General features: G+C 40.4%; 2 protein-coding genes across 2 annotated transcripts in view; both read left to right on the forward strand.

Moving 5' to 3' along the window:
- Window positions 1–16,102, forward strand: part of LOC113649766 (CD166 antigen homolog) — a 19,251-nt gene extending 3,149 nt beyond the window's left edge. Inside the window, exons 3-11 of the mRNA XM_047808756.1 lie at window positions 1,478–1,831; window positions 2,787–3,080; window positions 6,482–6,742; window positions 7,978–8,238; window positions 8,523–8,783; window positions 12,939–13,208; window positions 13,302–13,395; window positions 14,433–14,571; window positions 15,202–16,102. Of these exons, the coding sequence (XP_047664712.1) occupies window positions 1,478–1,831; window positions 2,787–3,080; window positions 6,482–6,742; window positions 7,978–8,238; window positions 8,523–8,783; window positions 12,939–13,208; window positions 13,302–13,395; window positions 14,433–14,571; window positions 15,202–15,246 (1,979 nt within the window). The 3' untranslated portion in view covers window positions 15,247–16,102. The remainder of the gene's footprint in view (window positions 1–1,477; window positions 1,832–2,786; window positions 3,081–6,481; window positions 6,743–7,977; window positions 8,239–8,522; window positions 8,784–12,938; window positions 13,209–13,301; window positions 13,396–14,432; window positions 14,572–15,201) is intronic.
- Window positions 16,103–16,188: 86 nt separating this feature from the next.
- LOC113649770 (free fatty acid receptor 2-like) lies at window positions 16,189–20,143 on the forward strand. Its single transcript, XM_027157723.2, has 2 exons — window positions 16,189–16,644; window positions 18,202–20,143. The coding sequence occupies exon 2, from the start codon at window positions 18,222–18,224 to the stop codon at window positions 19,191–19,193; it is 972 nt and encodes a 323-aa protein (XP_027013524.2). The 5' UTR covers window positions 16,189–16,644; window positions 18,202–18,221; the 3' UTR covers window positions 19,194–20,143.
- The last annotated feature ends 232 nt before the right edge of the window (window positions 20,144–20,375 follow it).

Raw genomic sequence — 20,375 nt, forward strand, 5'->3', positions numbered from 1 at the left:
TTATATTATATTATATTATATTATATTATATTATATTATATTATATTATATTATATTATATTATATTATATTATATTATGCAATTTTTGGCATTCACATCATTTTACTTGCAATCAAGTTTTTTTTAGGATTTTTTTTAATCAACACATTGTGATGAGACAATGTCCATAATTAAATGTGCTATAAAAATGTAATTTTATTTGAATTAATCTTGAACACAATCCTGAACACACAGATTAATTTACAGATAATACTAATACTAATACTAATACTATACTACTACTACTACTAATAATAATAATAATAATAATAATAATAATTATTATTATTATTATTATTATTATAATTATTATTATAATTATTATTATTATTATTATTATTATTATTATTATTATTATTTTTCAATATTTTTTCAGTTCAATATTTTTTCAGATCTTAAGGACTTTGCTCACATTGCTTGTAATAATTGGGACCATCTTTAAACAAATTAAGGAGCTTTTAATGAATGATACTGAAGACAGAAATGGCCGTGTCTTCTGATACTTTTTCTGATCTGTTCTGAAGTTTTTAGTTTTATATTAAGAAAAAGTCCAAAAAGCAGAACTAATCATCCGACTCCTGCTCTTTTCATGTTCTCGATATGCTTTAAATTAAATGACAGCTCATTTTTATTTCCTCTATATGCTGGTATCTCATTATAGCTTTAGATTATTTTCTAAACACCTGTGCTCTGATAGTGCTGCTTTGTACAACCATTTCTAATCTACAATGAGAAAAATAAAATGGATGTAATGCCTTTGTTGCCCTGTTGGTTAAAATAAAACATTGAACGTTTTCGGAAAACAAGAAATTCTGCTTTTCAATCCACATGAAATCTCTCGACAATTTATATAATTCGGGTGAAATGAGGTTATTTTTAATAAGGCTGTAAAGCACCATTCTGAGTAAACTCTAGAGATTGTTGTGTGAGAAAATCCCAGGAAATCACCTGCTATAGAAATACTCACATCTGTGAACATGCTGCTGAAGCTGCTGAATTTTATTTGCATAATTTTCTACACACTACACTTAAAAGCTTCTACACTGGGGCAGTCATGGCCTAATGGTTAGAGAGTCTGACTTGTTACCTGAAGGTTGTGGGTTCGAGTCTCGGGCCGGCCACGACTGAGGTGCCCTTGCACAAGGCACCAAATCCCCCCCTCCCCGGGCGCTGCAGCATAAATGGCTGCCCACTGCTCCGGGTGTGTGTTCACGGTGTGTGTGTTCACTGCTGTGTGTGTGCACTCTGGATGGGTTAAATGCAGAGAACGAATTCTGAGCATGGGTCACCGTACTTAGCCGTATGTCACTTCACTATTCTATATCCAGAGTATGATGTCATGTCATGATCAGGACAATATCTCCTCTTTTATCAAATGTTCAGAAAATTTTTAATCTTAGCAAGAAGAAACAAATGCTCTTTCTTCTCTCTTCTCAGTTTCTCTGTTAGGCCATGTGTGTCATTGCTGGCAAGCCAGAGTACCCGAAACAGTCACAGCCATCAGGGACAGCTGCGTGTTAGTGCCATGCAGCACGATCCCGTACAGTAAAGTCGACTGGTATAAGTATAAAACCGTAGGCTACCCAGTTGTGTACTCCAATGTCCAGAGTGAAATACTCGAGGAATTTAAAGGAAGAACATCAGTCCCGGGTGATGCCAGAAAGGGAGACTGCAGTTTAAGGATAAACAATGTCCAGATGGAAGACGGTGAAATTGATCTGTACGTATGGGTCTTTAAACCTGATGGAAGTCATGATGGATTTGAATACCATACCACTAAAATAAACATTTGTGAGTATTGACTTAAAATACTATATACCGTGAGGATATACTGTAACCAGAAGTAGTGACATGGTGGTACTCTTCTAATATATAGGATCTACATATTCCAACCTAAATTAAATGTAAAAGAAAACGACTGTCAGGGATTAAGAAGTGTGACTCTACAAAAAAAAAAAAAAAATCTCCAGATATCCATTCTTCAGAATACTCAAAAGATTCTACGAGCCAGTTTTTTTTAATAAAATGACAAATGTATCTGAGACTACTGACGTTCAGTTTGATGTAATAGCAAATCGTATCACACCAGTTGAGTTTAGTGTCGTTATGCTAATAATTCACGTTTTAATAAGGATAATAGGGAATAATAATAATAGGGAAAACCAACCTGGTATTAATTGTCAGGTGAACAAAGCATCAATTACTTTGCTGTAGATGTCCAAGTCTCGTTTTAATGCCGGAACGTAGAATGTATTGAAAACCGACAAAGCCATGCTGGTCCACAGAGCAACTTCTGATCTGGTTCAAGATCTTTTCTTTACAGAAAGATCCAAATCTCAACATCCTTCAGTTCTCCACCACTGTTTTGTCTTGAGTTGTTTACACAAACCCATCCTTTTAAGTCGGAACCTGTTTACACAGATAATAAAGAGAGTAACAGAAATGCCTTGTCGAAAATTAGGATTAATATACTTTTGTTCTGTATAACTATTCTACACATACTAACCATACGTGGGAGAGAAAAAGAAGTCACTGACATTGCTGTCATTGCCACAATAGTATTTGTTTGGTGTCCTGTGAGTTTCGAGTCATCCTACATTGTCCTCCTTATTTAAGAAAAAAACGATAATAATACAGTCTAAAGCCTTAAACACAACATTGTGATCCAGATATTTCATCAGGTCTCCTGTGTGAGTTCTGTCCTCTGAACTCTTGTCTTCTTATCCATCTATTCTTTTTTCCCTAGTGAATCCCACATATCCTATTATAACTGCAGACAGTATTCAGGTGGATGGAAAGGCTTTCACTGCAAAGTGTAAATTCCGCACTTCCTGCCCCACACCACCAGAGATGTTCTGGAAAGGTTTGGATAACATTTCTAATAAACTGATCCACACACAGAACAGTGACACGTTATGGTACACCGAGATCATCGGTACGATCATCGTAAGTCGCAAGAACCAGGGCGCACGACTCAGCTGCACCGCCAAGCTCAACGAGCAGGAGTATCAAAGTTCTTCGATCACGCTCGACGTCTTATGTAAGTAAAGATAAAAGATTTTACATTTGTTATCAACTTCTCAGAAGTTCTAAGGGATGACGACTAATTGATTGAATATTAGTTTTGAATTCTTATACGTATGCTCTTTCCTTGATAAATATATGCGGTATAAATATCAAAGTATATGCCGTATCTGGGAAAGAGCGAGATAATATTCATAAACCAGTCCAAAGAATTGTTGCATATGTCAAATTTGATCAAATATTTTGTTATGAAGCCAAAACAACATAATGACATACATAAAACTTTTCCATCTTGTTGTAGAACTATTTATATGAATTATACTATATATTATATTTATATAATAAAATTATATATTATATTATAATATTGATCCGGGGCCGGGTCGCGGGGGCAGCAGTCTAAGCAGGAATGCCCAGACTTCCCTCTCCCCAGACACTTCCGCCAGCGCTTCCGGGGGAATACCGAGGCGTTCCCAGGCCAGCCGAGAGACATAGTCCCTCCAGCATGTGCTAGGTCTTCCCCGGGGCCTCCTCCTGGTTGGACATGCCCAGAACACCTCCCCAGGGAGGCCTCCAGGAGGCATCCGAAACAGATGCCCGAGCCACCTCAGCTGACTCCTCTTGATGTGGAGGAGCAGTGGCTCTACTCTGAGCTCCTCCCGATTGACCGAGCTCCTCACCCTATCTCTAAGGGAGCGCCCAGCCACCCTGCGGAGGAAACTCATTTCGGCCGCCTGTATCAGAGATCTCGTCCTTTCGGTCATGACCTAAAGCTCATGACCATAGGTGACGGTAGGAACGTAGATCGACCGATAAATAGAGAGCTTCGCCTTGTGGCTCAGCTCATTCTTCACCACAACAGATCGGTATATCGACCGCATTACTGCAGAAGATACACCAATCCGCCTGTTGATCTCCCGCTCCATCCTTCCCACACTCGTGAATGAGACCCCAAGATACTTAAACTCCTCCACTTGAGGCAGGAGCTCTCCATCAACCTGAAGGGGGCAAGCCACCCTTTTCCGACTGAGAACCATGGCCTCGGATTTGGAGGTGCTGATTCTCATTCCCGCCGCTTCACACTCAGCTGCAAACCGTCCCAGTGCACGCTGAAGGTCCTGATTTGAGGAAGCCAGCAGGTCAACATCATCTGCAAAAAGAAGAGACGAAATCCTGTAGTCCTCAAAGCGGACTCCCTCCGGCCCCATACTGCGCCTAGAAATCCTGTCCATATAAGTAATGAACAGGACCGGTGACAAAGGGCAGCCCTGCCAGAGTCCAACATGCACCGGGAACAAGTCTGACTTACTGCCGGCAATGCGAACCAAATTCCTGCTCTGGTCATATAGGAACCGGACAGCCCTTAACAGAGGGCCCCGGACCCCATACTCCCAGAGCACCCCCCACAGGTCACCACAAGGGACACAGTCGAAAGCCTTCTCAAGATCCACAAAGCACATGTAAACTGGTTGGGCAAACACACATGAACCCTCCAGCAACCCGGCGAGGGTATAGAGATGGTCCAGTGTTCCACGATCAGGATGACACCCGCATTGTTCCTCCTGAATCCGAGGTTCGACTATTGGCTGAATTCTCCTCTCCAGTACCCTGGCATAGATTTTTCTGGGGAGGCTGAGGAGTGTGATCCCCCTATAGTTGGAACACACCCTCCGGTCCCCCTTCTTAAGCAGAGTGACCACCACCCCAGTCTGCCAGTCCAGAGGCACTGTCCCCAACCTCCATGCGATGTTGCAGAGGCGTGTCAACCAAGACAGCCCCACAACATCCAGAGACTGGAGGTACTCAGGGCGGATCTCCTCCACCCCCGGTGCCTTGCCACTGAGGAGCTTCTCAACTACCCCAGTGACCTCAGCTTGGGCAATCGACGAGTCCACAACTGAGCCCCCGCCCTCTGCTTCCTCAGTGGAAGATATGTCAGTGGGGTTGAGGAGAACCTCGAAGTATTCCTTCCACCATCCGAGGATGTCCCCAGTCGAAGTCAGCAGATTCCCAACCCACTCTAAACAGTGTGGGCAGGGCACTGCTTCCCCCTCCTGGGGCGCCAGACGGTTTGCCAGAATTTCTTCGAGACCAACCGATAGATGTTCTTCATGGCCTCACCGAACTCCTCCCAGACCCGAGTTTTTGCCTCTGTAACCACCCAGGCTGAAGCTTGCTTGGCCCTTCGGTACCTATCAGCTGCCTCCAGAGTCCCCTGAGCCAACCAGGCTCGATAGGACTCCTTCTTCAGCTTGACGGCATCCCTTACTTCCGGGGTCCACCACCGGGTTCGGGGATTGCCACCACGACAGGCACCGGAGACCTTTCGGCCGCGTCGACAATGGAGGTGGAAAACATGGTCCACTCGGACTCAATGTCTCCAACCTCCCTCGGGATCTGGTTGAAGCTCTGCCGGAGGTGGGAGTTGAAGATCTCTCTGACCGGAGACTCTGTGAAACGTTCCCAGCAGACCCTCACAGTACGTTTGGGTCTGCCAAGTCTGTCCAACTTTCCCCCCCCAGCAAGGTGACATTCCATGTCCCTAGCTCCTAGGATCATTCAGGCATGCAAACCCCTCCACCACAATAAGGTGGCGGTTCAAGGAGGGGTACACACAATACCACAATAAGGTGGCGGTTCAGGGGTGATAGCGGTAGAAGATGGATTAATGGAGGGAATATTGATGAAGCAAAACAAAGTTAAGAATTTCCACTAAAAATAAAGTCTATAAATTAAAGGACTGAATTGCCTTATATGAATAAAAATAAGGCTGCACTTATAAACATACTATATATATTACACAGGAAACAGAACTGCAGTCGATGGTCACAAGATAGATGTACACATAGATGTACCAGCGAAATCTACACACAATTGGCCCAAAAACAGTTTCACAGTCCACCACAAAGGAAGTACCGTTGTCATTAATGTGAAGTGAGACATGTCTGTTTACTGCATCGCCTCTACAGACACGATCGAATCTGCTAACGCTCGATGTCTGTTGCGAGTCGTCAATGCTATTCCATTTCTTTAAACCAGATGGTGTGTCACAGAGCGGCAAAGTCCTAACATGGCATTGTGTCTCTGTGTATTTATCCAGTCACTACTTTAATCTCGATTCTGATAATCCGGAATTTTATTAATAGTTTCTATAGTATCACCGATCTTACAAGGATTTGTATTGGCTTTAATTGTTGATATGGTAAAAGAGACTCTTAGGATTTAACAAAGACGTTTTCCGTGTCAGCACTTCATGATTTTATTAATTATGTTACTGACATGTTTAGATGGTACAGTTGAAGATATTTCTAAACCTGGAAAAAATCTGGCACTTTTTGGAAAAGTTTCCCAGCTGTTTTTTATGATATATAAATATCTGTATTTATGAAAATATTTTATATTATACTCTTTCATCAGATGCCCCGACGAATGTGAGAGTAGATTTCACAGGAAGGAACACTGTGGTCGAAGGTCAAAGTATCTCGCTTACATGTACTAGCGATTGCAAGCCTTCACCAACAGACTACGAGTGGGTCGTCAACCAGAACAGCAACACAAAACGCCACAACGGAAGAACTGTTGTCCTGAACAATGTTACGAGAAACACATATGTTTCCTGCATCGTCATTAACTCCGTAGGACGCGGTGAATCAAAGAAGCTACCGCTCACTGTCTACTGTAAGTCGTCTTGATGTTGAAGTGTCTAGTGGAAAATATCTGCATTAATTGATGCTCCAGTGTAAAAGTAGTGTTGGATGTAAAATTGCTTCTCTAATCCTCACTGCTCGTCTATTCGGTCGCTGTGGGGTTTAATCTGCTGTTGATATGCTGACATTTTCTGTCGCTCGTGCAGGATTTAGGGAAGGAGTCTCCAGTGTCAGTGCTTTATATCATTGTTTTAGATGGCATGAGATTGCAAACACGGGATAAGACACATTTAGACCGATTTTCTGTGAGAGCTGACATGACACATGATTAACAGCTGATGCACGCTTGACGACGTGGCCTGCCAGAACTAACACGATGCGTAATTGAACACTAAAGGTGTATGAAAAACAAGAGTTCACTGCCTTCTCAGGCTCATGGGAAGACGTTGTGTTTGCTAATTTGCTCTTTAGCACAAAAGAAAAAAAACATTAACTGGTTACCTTAGTTTCTTGACCCAGTTTAAATTAGGAAGCAGAAACTCAAAGTCTATATTCAGCTCATTTTGCTTCTGCTAGCTCTTTTCAGCATGCACAACCGGATAGGCATCTGTGTGCAGCTGGAAATCCAGAGCTATTAACTAATAATTCATTTTCTCCACAGTGAAAAAGCCTTGGCGATGAAAAAGGTAGGAGGAAACACCTAGAGTGGTTTGAGCTTAAAAAAAAAAAACAATGTTAACACAAATAAGCACTCTTGGTGAGCACAACCCTGGTGAGCAGGAAAGCGTCTCAGAATACAGATGACGAGGTTAATAGGGTCTAATTCTGTTGTTGTAGTCCATCTGAGACAAGACTCGACATGTTCCGTGTTCTGAGATGCCAACAGAGGAAGCAGAGAGCAGAGAACTGTGTTCGCTTTGATTTGTTAGTAGTCACTATGTTAATCTGATTATTATGATTATTTTATTAACAAACTCCTTCTTATAAAAGTGTTACTATAGTATCTGCATCTTCGGTGTCAGCGCTTCGTAATTTTATAAGAATAAACATGCTTCTGATTTTCTTTGCTAAGCTGTGCCAATAAATGTAAGCTCTACTACTCAAATTAACTCCCGTTTATGTTACTGACATGTTTAGCTGCTACAGCTGAAGTCAATTGTAAACTTAAAAAATGTGGTGCTTTCTGGAAAAGTTTCCCAGGTGTTTTTTTATGATATATAAATATCTGTATTTATAAAAATATTTTACATTATACTATTTCATCAGATGCCCCGACGGATGTGAGAGTAGATTTCACAGGAAGCAACACTGTGGTCGAAGGTCAAAGTATCTCGCTTGAATGTACTAGCAATTGCAAGCCTTCACCCACAGACTACGAGTGGGTCGTCAACCAGAACAACAGCACAAAGCGCCACAACGGAAGAACTGTTGTCCTGAACAATGTTACGAGAAACACATATGTTTCCTGCATCGTCATTAACTCCGTAGGACGCGGTGAATCAAAGGAGCTACCACTCACTGTCCACTGTAAGTCGTCTTGATGTTGAAGTGTCTAGTGGAAAATATCTGCTTTAATTGATGCTCCAGTGTAAAAGTAGTGTTGGATGTAAAATTGCTTCTCTAATCCTCACTGCTCATCTATACAGTCGCTGTGGCGTTTAATCTGCTGTTGATATGCTGACATTTTCTTTCACTCGTGTAAATTTAGGGAAGGAGTCTCCAGTGTCAGTGCTTTATATCATTGTTTTAGACGGGATGAGATTGTAAGAACAGGATAAGTAAAAATATTTTATATTATACTATTTCATCAGATGCCCCGACTGATGTGAGAGTAGATTTCAGAGGAAAGAACACTGTGGTCGAAAGTCAAAGTATCTCGCTTGCATGTACTAGCGATTGCAAGCCTTCACCCACAGACTACGAGTGGGTCGTCAACCAGAACAGCACCACAAAGCACTACAAAGGAAGAACTGTTCTCCTTCAAAATGTTACAAGAAACACATATGTTTCCTGTATCGCCATTAACTCCATAGGACGGGGTGAATCAAAGAAGCTACCGCTCACTGTCCACTGTAAGTCGTCTTGATGTTGAAGTGTCTAGATGAAATATCTATATTAGTTGGCGCTCCAGCGTAAACGTAATGTTGGATGTAAAATTCTGCTCGTCTATTCGATCTCTAATTTGCTGTTGATATGCTGAAGATTTCTGTCACTCATGTAGGACTTCTCTGCTTACCACTGGTGTAACACATGGTTATTTGACCATGTTACTCTCCATCATTGATTTGTTTATGCAATGTTTATCTTTGGCTTCCTTCTGCGTAACCTAGAGAAGCTTATACTTTAAAAATCTAGACAAACTGTCTAGCACTAGATTTGCTAAACCTGCACAAATTTGCTTAAAATCTTTCAACCTCACACCTTCTAGCACCCCTACAGCTCCATTGTTCTCCTGCTTTTGTTGTGCAAACGCCCCTATCACCTGTGAGGCCTGGCTCATTTGCATTTGTTCACTCAGAGTAGCTCAGATCCAAGGCAGGCCAAACCTCTGTGTGACATGGAATCCTTCACAGCCTATCTATACAAAATAGTCTGTTTTATTTAAAAATATTTGTGTGCTAAGGTTTGTCCTTAGTACATATCATATGTATATAACCCTTGTGCAGACCTGGCTCATTTGACTCATCTGGAAAGTTTAATGTGTCATAACTTGGGTTTCCTTCCACATATTTGCCTGAAATTTACCAGGATTGTTCCAAATTATGAACTTTGCAAGTAAATTTAATCTTGTCCTCCCGGGTCAATTTGACCCGGCCACATTTAGTGGGGCAATAGGTCACACTTTTGCCCTTTTCAGCGCAATGAACATACATACAGACACAAAAATGCGCACATAAAATGTCCACTAACACACGCACCCAAAACACACATTCACACACCACAGACACACACACACATGAACACACACACACACACACACACACACACAGAAATTGGGCATTGCATTTCATTATGCCTGTTGATACACTTTTGATATGCCTTTGCCTAGCAGAGGAGTGTGTATGAGACATGAGGAGTGTGTTTGGAATAGTAAGAGTGTGTATGAGACATGAAGAGGAGTGTGTATGAGACATAGGAAAGAATGAAAAACTGCTAATACATGAATAAAATGAAAACTTGCTAACACTTCAGTCTCCAATGTATGTTTGTAGACAAATGTCATAAGCTGAGTGAAGTTATGGTCCATGGCTTTTGACATGTTCTTACACATACAGAATAAAATTATGTAATTTCATTTTCATTGGCCATCAATGAATTATAACACCAAAAGTGAATTTTGAGATGGAACAAGAACCCAACATGCCTCCACAGAAGATGCACCGTGGTAATGGGAAGCCCTGTCTGAGCCAGACGACAAAAGACGGCACTGTGTGGGTAGAGGAGGACATTGGAATGCCCAGTGCAGTAGCAAATCGCTTGTGCTTCACTGCGCAAGCTGGACCCTGGGCGACTGGGGTACTTTCCCAAGTAAGGAGATGCATTGCAGACATATTTGGTCTCCAAATCCGTGGCCATCCAGAACTTGATCCCAAATTTGTCTGGCTTGGTTGCAATATACTGTGTGAATGGACAACAAACCAGGGTAGGGAACAGCTGTTCATCTATGGTCATGTGTTTTCCTGGAGTGAAACTCAGCACAGTTCTTGTTGAAGCATGTCCAGATGTCGGAGACCGCAGCAAATTTGTCTGTTAGAAGGTGTTGCATAATTGAAATGAATCTATCTCTTGGCATTGTCTCACACCAGGAGATTGTTTTGAAACCATTTTGACCATTTATAATGTCAGTAAATAATAAAACCTTTTCCAGGTCAAATTGACCTGAATGCTTATAAATTAAAAATTCTACAATGATCACCATTCTGTGCTTACATTTGTGAACATTTTACACTTGTTATGTCTATTTTGCCTACCAGATGCCATCTGATCACACACACATACACACACACACACACACACACACACACACACACACACACACACACACACACACACACACACACACACCCCACTCAAAAACTTGACATAATTTATTGTGAATAAAACTTCCTTTACACATCTTGTGATTTTTATTATATTTAATTTATAAACAATAAACCTCATGATATTATGCCATGATTTTAAGTAAAATAAGCAGAAATTATTAAATATTATTTTGGATAACCACTGGCTGGTGTGTGTCAAACATCCCCAGGTCAAAGCTGACTGAAGCAACTAAATTCATGAATAAAAGAGAGAAAACAAATATGATTTGAATATGAAAACACAACATCTGTGTGTGTGTGTGTGTGTGTGTGTGTGTGTGTGTGTGTGTGTGTGTGTGTGTGTGTGTGTGTGTTTCGGTAGATCATATTTTGCCCTCTGCTTGGCAAAGGCATTTCAAAAGTGTGAAATATTTACAATAGTGTAGCTTTTTTTTTTCTGGAGGCCTAATGAGATGCAATGGCCAATTTGTGTGTGTATATGTGTGTGTGTGTGTGTGTGTGTGTGTGTGCGTGTGGTGTGTGTTTTGGGTCCATGTGTTAGTGGACATTTTATGTGTGCATTTTTGTGTCTGTATGTATGTTCATTGCGCTGAAAAGGGCAAAAGTGTGACCTATTGCCCCACTAAATGTTGCCGGGTCAAATTGACCCGGGAGGACAAGATTAATTTTACTTTCAAAGTTCATAATTTGGAACAATCCTGGTGAATTTTAGGCAAATATGTGGAAGGAAATCCAAGTTATGACACATTAAACTTTCCAGATGAGTCAAATAGACCCCAGGTGTCAGGACGCATTTTTCCGGTGAGGGATGCCGCTCCGCTTCCGGTTTCTCCGCGGGGGGGCACCGCCTCACTTCCTGTTTGTGGGCCATGTCACCAGCCCGAGTTTTTTTTTTTTCTGGTGTCCTGTGACATCGCCCCGCACCTGTCCGGTGGGGGGCGTCGCTTCACATCTGGTTTCCGTGGAGGACGCCGCCCCACTTCCTGTCCACGGGGGGTGTTGCAGGCCCGTGTTTTGCCCCATGAATATATATATATATTTTTTTTGTCGACTTTTTTGGTTTGTGAAGGATTTTTTTCTCCCCGCCCTCCCTCCCCTTTTCCTGGTTCCCGAGAGGTGGGTCTGGCCGCGGTGCGTCGGGGCTGCGCTCGGCCCTCCTGTTCGGCTGTGGACGTCGCTCGGCCCTCCTGTTCGGCTGTGGACATCACTCGGCCCTCCTGTTCGGCTGTGGACGTCGCTCGGCCCTCCTGTTCGGCTGTGGACGTCGCTCGGCCCTCTAGCTCGGCTGTGGACGTCGCTCGGCCCTCTCCGGCTGCGCCGCCGTGTGCCTTGCTCCCCCCACCTGCCGCGCCGTGTGCCTTGCTCCCCCCTCCTGCCTCACCGTGTGCCTTGCTCCCCCCACCTGCCTCGCCGTGTGTCTTGCTCCCCTCTCCTGGACCCCGTCGGGACTGTCAGGACGGATTGGCGCGTCGGGAGCCGTGCCTCGAGGGGGGGGGGGGGGGGTACTGTTAGGACTCAGACCGGACTTTGGCCATGTGCCTTTTGTTTATGTTTGGTATTCACTTGTCTGCCCCACCCTTGTCTTTTTTCCTCCCAGCCTCTGCACACCTGTCCCTCATGTGTCATGTGTCTTCATGTCGTGTTTTTTGTTAATAAATCCCCGTTTATTTTAGCTATCCTGCATTTGGGTCCGTTTTTTACCTCGCGTCACCTGACACCAGGTCTGCACAAGGGTTGTATAAATATGATATGTACTATGGCAATGACAAACCTTAGCACACAATTTTTTTTATATCAATTAAACAGACTATTTTGTATAGATAAGCCGTGAAGGTTTCTGTCACAGACAGAGGTTTGGCCTGCCTTGGATCTGAGCTACTCTGAGTGAACAAATGCAAATGAGCCAGGCCTCAGAGGTGATGGGGGAGTTTGCACAACAAAAGCAGGGCAGAAGAACTGTGAAAATCTCAACGGGGGGAATCACACCTCGGGACCTGCACCAGAAAATTAAAAATCCAGTAGTTCTAGTGCTAGGCAGTGCTTGAAAATTTACTTCCACTTCTCTTCTCAGAATTTAAACTGGCATATATTTAGCTGCAGACTAACTGCTGAGTTGGCATGTTTATTTAACTGAATGCGTTCCTCAAACATTCTTCAATCCTTTTTTCCCCACTGGCATGTCAGATCCTCCATCCATCTTGCCGGGGTCGTTTTGCTCCGTGTCGAACAGACTACTAAAGTGTGTGTGTAAAGCTGTGGCCAAGCCAGACGCTGAGATCTCTTGGACCATAGATGGCAGCAGTACACTTTCTCCTGCCTTGAACACCACGACCATGCTCACTGATAATGTGACGGTGTCGGAGTTGACCGGACAGTGGGACGACAGGGGCAATATCGCATGCACAGCAACAAACATCGCAGGGAGCAAAGTTCACCAAATAGACATTGACAAATGTACGAAGTCTGATGTGGTTTGAAATAAAACACAGTTGATGTCACATAGACAAATGATATGTTTGTTAATAAGTTTATTTCCTGTGATTTAAGGGGTTGAGTCATTAGTGCTGGTGGCTGGGGTTGGAGCAGCCTGTGTGTGTGGCATCTTAGGAGTTGTGACAGTGATCATGATTTGTAAAAAGAGGTAAAGTTTTGTATATTTGAAAAAAAAAATAAAGCTATCTTGATCTGATTAAAGCATTTTAAAGGGAATTCGACATTGAGTACTTAGACAATCAAAGTTACAGGGTTTTACATTGGTTTAAGGAAAAATGGATGTGAATAGTTTTGTAAGATGGCTTTGTATAAACAGTACAGAAAATGGATGGATGGAAGGATGGATGAAGCATGGTTACATGGATGTATCATATTTTGGATGGAGTGATGAATGGATGGAAGGATGGATGGATGGATGGATGGATGGATGGATGGATGGATGGATACTTGGATGGATGAATGGTTGGATGTATCATTGGTTGGATGGATGGATGGATGGATGGATGGAAGGATGGACGGCTGATTGTATTGATGGTCGGTTGGTTGGTTGAATGGATGGATGATAGTTGAATGGATGGATGATGGTTGAGTAGATGGATGGATGATGGATAGTTGAAAAGATGGATAGATGTATGTATATATGTATGGATAAATGGACAAATGGACGAATGTATGTATGTATGTATGTATGTATGTATGTATGTATGTATGTATGTATGTATGGATGGATAAATGGACAAATGGACGAATGGATGGATGGATGGATGATGGATGGATAGATGGATGGATGGATGGATGGTTGATATTCTGACTAACCTCTCATTCTTTAAATAAATATTTTTTTTCAAACATCATTTCTACAATGGATTTTTTTTTTTTTTTGCATTTTTAATTAACTGATGCCTTAATTTCTAAATAAAGGAGCAGTATTTTATTTGGGTTATTTCTGTGTCTGATTTATAAATACTCAACTCACAAAGAGTCTTACAGAATTCACACCTCAAATTGAATCAGAACTTAAATATGTAAATGTTGACTCTATCTGACATTTTATATTAACAGCATCATATGTATAAGAAAAAAACAGGCTCACAATTACTGAATTATTGAAATTTTCATTTTGGAAGAAAACTGGAAATAAATAAATATCAGAGATCTCTAACGAGCGTGATTTTGTGTATTTAGACGCCGAGCAGAACCACCTACAGACCTCATCGCTGTCCAGACTGTGAGCTCTGCTAAAATAAGCCAAAACAAAAGGTTAAGTTTTGATGAAGACCTGTATGTGAACGCAGAGCAGTTTGAAAAGAAGTGTAAAGAACAGGTAACGTCACAGGTTACATGTAATAATAATAATAATAATAATAATAATAATAATAATAATAATAATAAGAAGAAGAAGAAGAAGAAGAAGAAGAATATTAGATTGTAACTAAGGTTTCTATACAAACCACCTTTCATTTGCCAGAATCTTCTAATCAGGCTTGTGGATACAATTTGTATTAAGTATTTAATCATCTTAAATACTTGGCATATGTTCTCATCAAACATATGCCTTCTTTTTTACTTCAATATAAAATAGTAGATGTTGCTTTTTTTCTTCTTCTAATTGGTTACTGCAAAAACCACCTAAAATCCACCATGCAGATGGATTTTCATGATTGGCAGCTCCCGACCCCATAGAAATACTCCATTTTAACACAAAATGCTGTAAAAGCTCATTTTCCTGTCTCTTTTTTTTTTGGTTTAACAATTAAATTATCACAATTTTATAAAATAATAAATCACATGTTTACCATCTAGATCACAAAAAATATCAATAATTCAATACTGTGAATATCCTTAATTGTATTTTATTAGTACAACCCTTCATGCCTTATCCTGGTTTTAGTAAAACAGTAAAACACACATTTAAAATAAATAAAAACAATTCTGTTGTTTCTTTGTTTGATAGGATGCAGAGTCTTGTATCTATGAGAATTATGACAAAAGGCACTGAATCAAGAGGAATCGAGATGGCGACGCATTCAACGTAAAAGAAAGTTTTGTGCATTGGTGTGATGGTCATTTAAACATTTCTGCTCTGATTAATTATTATGTCGCTTTGTAGAAGCCAACATTCTGTTTTCCTATTTAAGCTTAGACAAAAATTTATCAAGAGTAACTCCTTCTATGGCTTTCGAGCTATATGCACGAAATTCGGGTATGCTGTAGACCCTGGTTTGAAGTTTGTTGTTATTACTTTTCTAAGCGATCCAAGTACCGGTACTTCCGGTACTGCGTCTCAAAATGGCCTTTTCCCCCATAGACTCCCATTATAAATTTTGGAGGTTTATAACTCGGCAAGGTTTCGAACTATCTACACCAAACTTGGCCAGCTCCTTTAGGGTGATACTCTGCACAAAGTTTTAAATTGGTGTACCGACTGGCCTTCCGGTTGTCCCGCAGCCCTGCCCAAAAATATGCAAAATCAAAAAACTTTTTACAACATGGACATGTGACATACATGTATCAAAATACTCAGAACAATGTGGGAAACTTCCTCAAGAGTATTCGGATGACGTCACATCACATGCTCGTCTCCACTTACCTCCAAATGTTTTCTCACCCTAGCTTTCTGGGTTCTTGCTTCCAAAAGTAACACTGACCCTTATGTCCACTCGCCTCCAAAAAGCACCGGCCTTTGTGAATACTTGCACCGTCAAAGCCAACATCAAAGTTTCTTGCAACAAACTTTACAAATCTAGCTATGCTTCAAATTTATACTTTTGATTTTGTACCTATTTTTATATACAAAGGATTGCTTAAATTATGTATTTTCTTGTTCTAAAATAAATACGAAATGCTAAAATGAATACGTCTTATCTGTGTTATTTGAATGATGGAAATGGGATTAAAACAACATGGGATTAAAGCTTTAAAGTAGATCTTTTGGTTAAGAGCGTTTAGAGTGGCGTAAACTCACAAAGCCGGAACGGTTTAGATTAGTAGCTTTTCCTTGTTTAATCTAATATGTAGCTCCTTATATAAACAGGCACCACAAGGTCAGAGAGGATTATAAAATAGTGGCTGCTCTACGCATACTCCAATACAAACAGATGGCCCTGCCTTGTCATAAACTCACCCAAGGTTTACAAGCCACATTTATTTGTGTTCATTAGTTAGACAGAAGGAAATAGTGCAGTATATCTTCGGAGGATTTACCAAGAAGCAGTTCAGACTGAGGATGTGAAAGAATCTAGAGAAATACTAGTTTACTAATAAAATATTTAACTTCTACTCAAGCAAGTGCAATGGATTTGGGTTACAATGCATTTATTTGAGGAATTTGGACCAATTTGGGAGCAACGGCGGTGAAAAGATAAAGATTCATCTGTATCATTTCATATATCTGGATGTAAGTATTCTCTCTCTCTCTCTCTCTCCCTCTCTCTCTCTCTCTCTTTTACTGTTAAGGTTTAAGTCTTTTAAGTCTTAAGGTTTACTGTTAGTAAACTAGTATACTAGTAAAATGTAATAAACTATTCAACTTAAGGAAGAAGCTGAAATGATGTTATTTATGTCGGCCAGTTCGAACCATTTCTATTGGCTCCTTACACAATAACTTAATAATGACTGTAAATGTTAAGTGAAATACCGCCTAATATTTGGGTCTAAATGTGATTAATTTAGTTGGATATATGAAAAAAAAGAAAAAAAAAGTTATGCAATAAAGCAAAGATTTAGTTTTAACAAATATAAATATATTGGACACATCTGCATGTTTAGCTTGGCTTCTCTGACTCTTCAGTTACTTAAAATATGATTAGGATAAACAAAAACATAAACATATTTAAACATAAACATATTTTTCCATGATTAATTAGCACAATATCTGGAGATGTCAAGAAGATATTAATCAACTGATCCTGAAGTGAAAAGAAACAGAGCTTTTAATGTGCTGTAGAATCTCCTCAAATATTTGATAATGGAAGAAACAGCGTAGACAAGATAAGTAAAAAAAAAAAAAAAACTAAAAAAAAAAAAACATACACATGGTCTTCGTGACTGCTCCATGACTTCTTAAGTTGTTTTGAGTTCATTTGCTTGGGGTTTTTCTGGTTGTGGGAGAGGATGTAACATCAATCTGATCAAATGACAGTAAATCAAAGCATAATATGTTTTAAAAGGATTTCTGTAAATATAACACATTAACAAAATAATAAAACATTTATCGTCAAAGGTCAGACTTAAAATTAATAGAATTTGTTAAAGAAAATATTTATCATTATATATAATGTATAATAAAGCATATTGTGTTACAACATGGAAATGAAATAAACATACCTGTATTTTTTACTAAACAAAATTGCACATGATATTAAAGTGAAAGGAAAGATCAGTATAGTTTGCCAAATTATTTACTATTTTTTAAATTTTATTTAGAATGTTTTTTGTTTTTTATTTAGCCCTAATTTAGATGAATGTGTCAAGTGTCATGTTATCACAATATAAATATGCCTGGTCCTGGAAGTTTGTTAAACAACATACCCGAACATGATGAAACACCATTAAATACATTATTTAAAAATTATTTTCACTCAGTCTCTTTTCATCATTGTCCTTTTGTAGAACACTCTCCTCCAGGCGGTGGCGCTGTTGTGCTCTATTCTATTCTTTTTCAGTGCAAGGTTCATTGGTTAGGACATTTATTTTGACTTTTTTTGTCTCTGAACTTTGTTCTGGAATAGTTTTAATATCTGTTTGGTCTTCAGGATGCTGTTTGTTTAGTCACGTTCGCTAAGAGACCTTTCAGGAACAGGTGTATTGACTTAAGAATACTTATGCAAGGCACCGTAGCTTTTAACTCACCCTCTGTCTCAACTGTGCTTTCAAAAACAGATCCAGACTTGAGTAACCCAAGGCTGGGTGCTGAATATGTGATTATTAACAAAAATTATTCTCCTTTGTTTAGAACCTTGTCAGAGCTACAGTATGGTATCAGGGGTAGTGATCCTGTCAGTCTACATCCTTACCTTCCTGATTGGCCTGCCGGCAAACGCACTCGCCTTGTACGCCTTTGTCAAGAAGCTCCGTGACAAACCCAGACCCACTGACTTCCTCCTGCTCAACCTGACCATATCTGACCTTCTATTTCTGCTCTTCCTGCCATTCAAGATGTACGAGGCTGCATCTGAAATGCGCTGGCTCCTTCCTGGTTACCTGTGTCCCCTCACTACCTTCATATTCTTCTCTACCATCTACACGAGCTCGCTGCTGCTGATGGCTGTTAGCGTTGACCGCTACTTATGTGTGGCATTCCCGGTCAAGTATAAGATCCACCAGAAGCCTTTATATGGAGTCATCTGCAGCATCTTTGTCTGGATCACTACATCAACCCATCTGTGCTTTGTATACATTGTGGATCACCTGACCGGGGTAGACAGTCAGGGCCATGACTGCTACAACAACTTTACTCAATCCCAGCTGGATGTAGTATTACCCATGCGCCTGGAGCTATGCCTCGTTCTATACTTCCTTCCGCTCGTTGTTTGCACCTTCTGCTATGCAAGATTCATCCACATACTCAGGCACACAGCCAGCCTCAACGAAGGGAAGCGACGTAGGGCCGTTGGCATGGCCATGGGCACGTTGCTGGTCTTTGTGGTCTGCTTCCTTCCCTACAATTCCACTCACATCCTGGGCTACATCATCAAGGACAACGTGAGCTGGAGATCTGATGCTTTGCTTCTCACCACCGTCAATACAGTCTTCGACCCCATCACTTTTTATTTTTCCTCAGCTGCCTTTCAGGGAAATCTGAAAGAACTCCTAAGACCTAGGACTAAGACTGCTTACACTGGCAATGGGATAGAAAATGTTTGCACTAAACAGAATCGAGTGAGACAAGGCAGCCAGACTGAAAATATACAAGAAAATGATGCTGGTGAATTGCAATGTCCATAAAGAGTATGATCATCTGAAAGCCTCTTAGTACTTAAGCTATTTATATAGCTATTTTTTATTTGGTAACGTAATTAGTTTGAGTTTCAGTTCCAAGTCCAGTCATCAGTCATCGTCATCAGTGGCATAAAAGCGACCACCATAAACAGTGCCTTCAAATTTAGTATCTATCGTTTTTTCTATTATTTCTATCATCTAGGTGGAATATGTGTCAATCTAGCCACTTCCAGTTTCATGGGCCTCACAAAGCTGTAATTTATATCAATCTGCAATTCAATTTTATTGAGCTTGGCTTAGTCGGAAGCCAGAGGATGTCTTCAGCACTTCAACCTATAATGTGTTGTGTCTAACTGCATCAATCCTTTATTAGAGTCAATAAATCCATTGTTTGTCATCTAAGGTTATACCGGGGCCAAGAAGCCTATATTACTCCCTCGTCAACTATTTTATAACCCTCAGCCATTATCAACACCAAGACGATAACACCTTTCACTGGCTCCACAATCACACGATCTAAACGTCATGTTCGAGACTGTGACTGTCTCTTTGTCAGCTCTAAGCAACATCCTATCCTCTGTTGTGGTCAGTTGTCTGTGGACACAGATGAAGAGACAAAAAAATTGCTTTTAGCTGCACTTTCTCACAAATGAGGTTTAAAGTGGCTGTTAAGAAATGGTGTGACCATGGATTAACTTTTTATTGTGTTATTTAATCTCTCTCTCTCTCTCTCTCTCTCTCTCTCTCTCTCTCTCTCTCTCTCTCTCTCTCTCTCTCTCTCTCTCTCTCTCTTTCTCTTTTTTTTTACTAACATTGTTATTGTCTTTAAATATTTACTGGAAACTCCAAATTGTCAGGAACATGGAAGGAAAATACGTCATTACGCACAAAAAAGGCCTGAGTAAATCCCATGAACTTCTGCAAACCAAATAAAACCAAAGCAAAACTAATAATCATTTCTTCATGTGCTGTAAAATATTGTCTGTCCTTACAGTAAACTCAAAAACTTTAGTTTCGACACTCCACATTAAAGCAACATGTAGAAAATAAATATTGTGTGGTACAGTATTTTATCGGTATGGTTTGTACTCGCATGATGTTTTGTTGTGTTACAGAACTATATAGATACATTAAGCTTCTGCAGGAAAGGCTTAATGTGAGTACACTGAAACACTTAAATTAAAAAAG

The sequence above is a fragment of the Tachysurus fulvidraco genome, chromosome 25 (genome assembly GCF_022655615.1).
Source record: "Tachysurus fulvidraco isolate hzauxx_2018 chromosome 25, HZAU_PFXX_2.0, whole genome shotgun sequence".
NCBI classification, from domain to species: domain Eukaryota; kingdom Metazoa; phylum Chordata; class Actinopteri; order Siluriformes; family Bagridae; genus Tachysurus; species Tachysurus fulvidraco.

Bases quoted from the DNA above. Each gene is read 5' to 3' on its own strand.
- LOC113649770 (XM_027157723.2), top strand. From the start codon at position 18,222: ATGGTATCAGGGGTAGTGATCCTGTCAGTCTACATCCTTACCTTCCTG.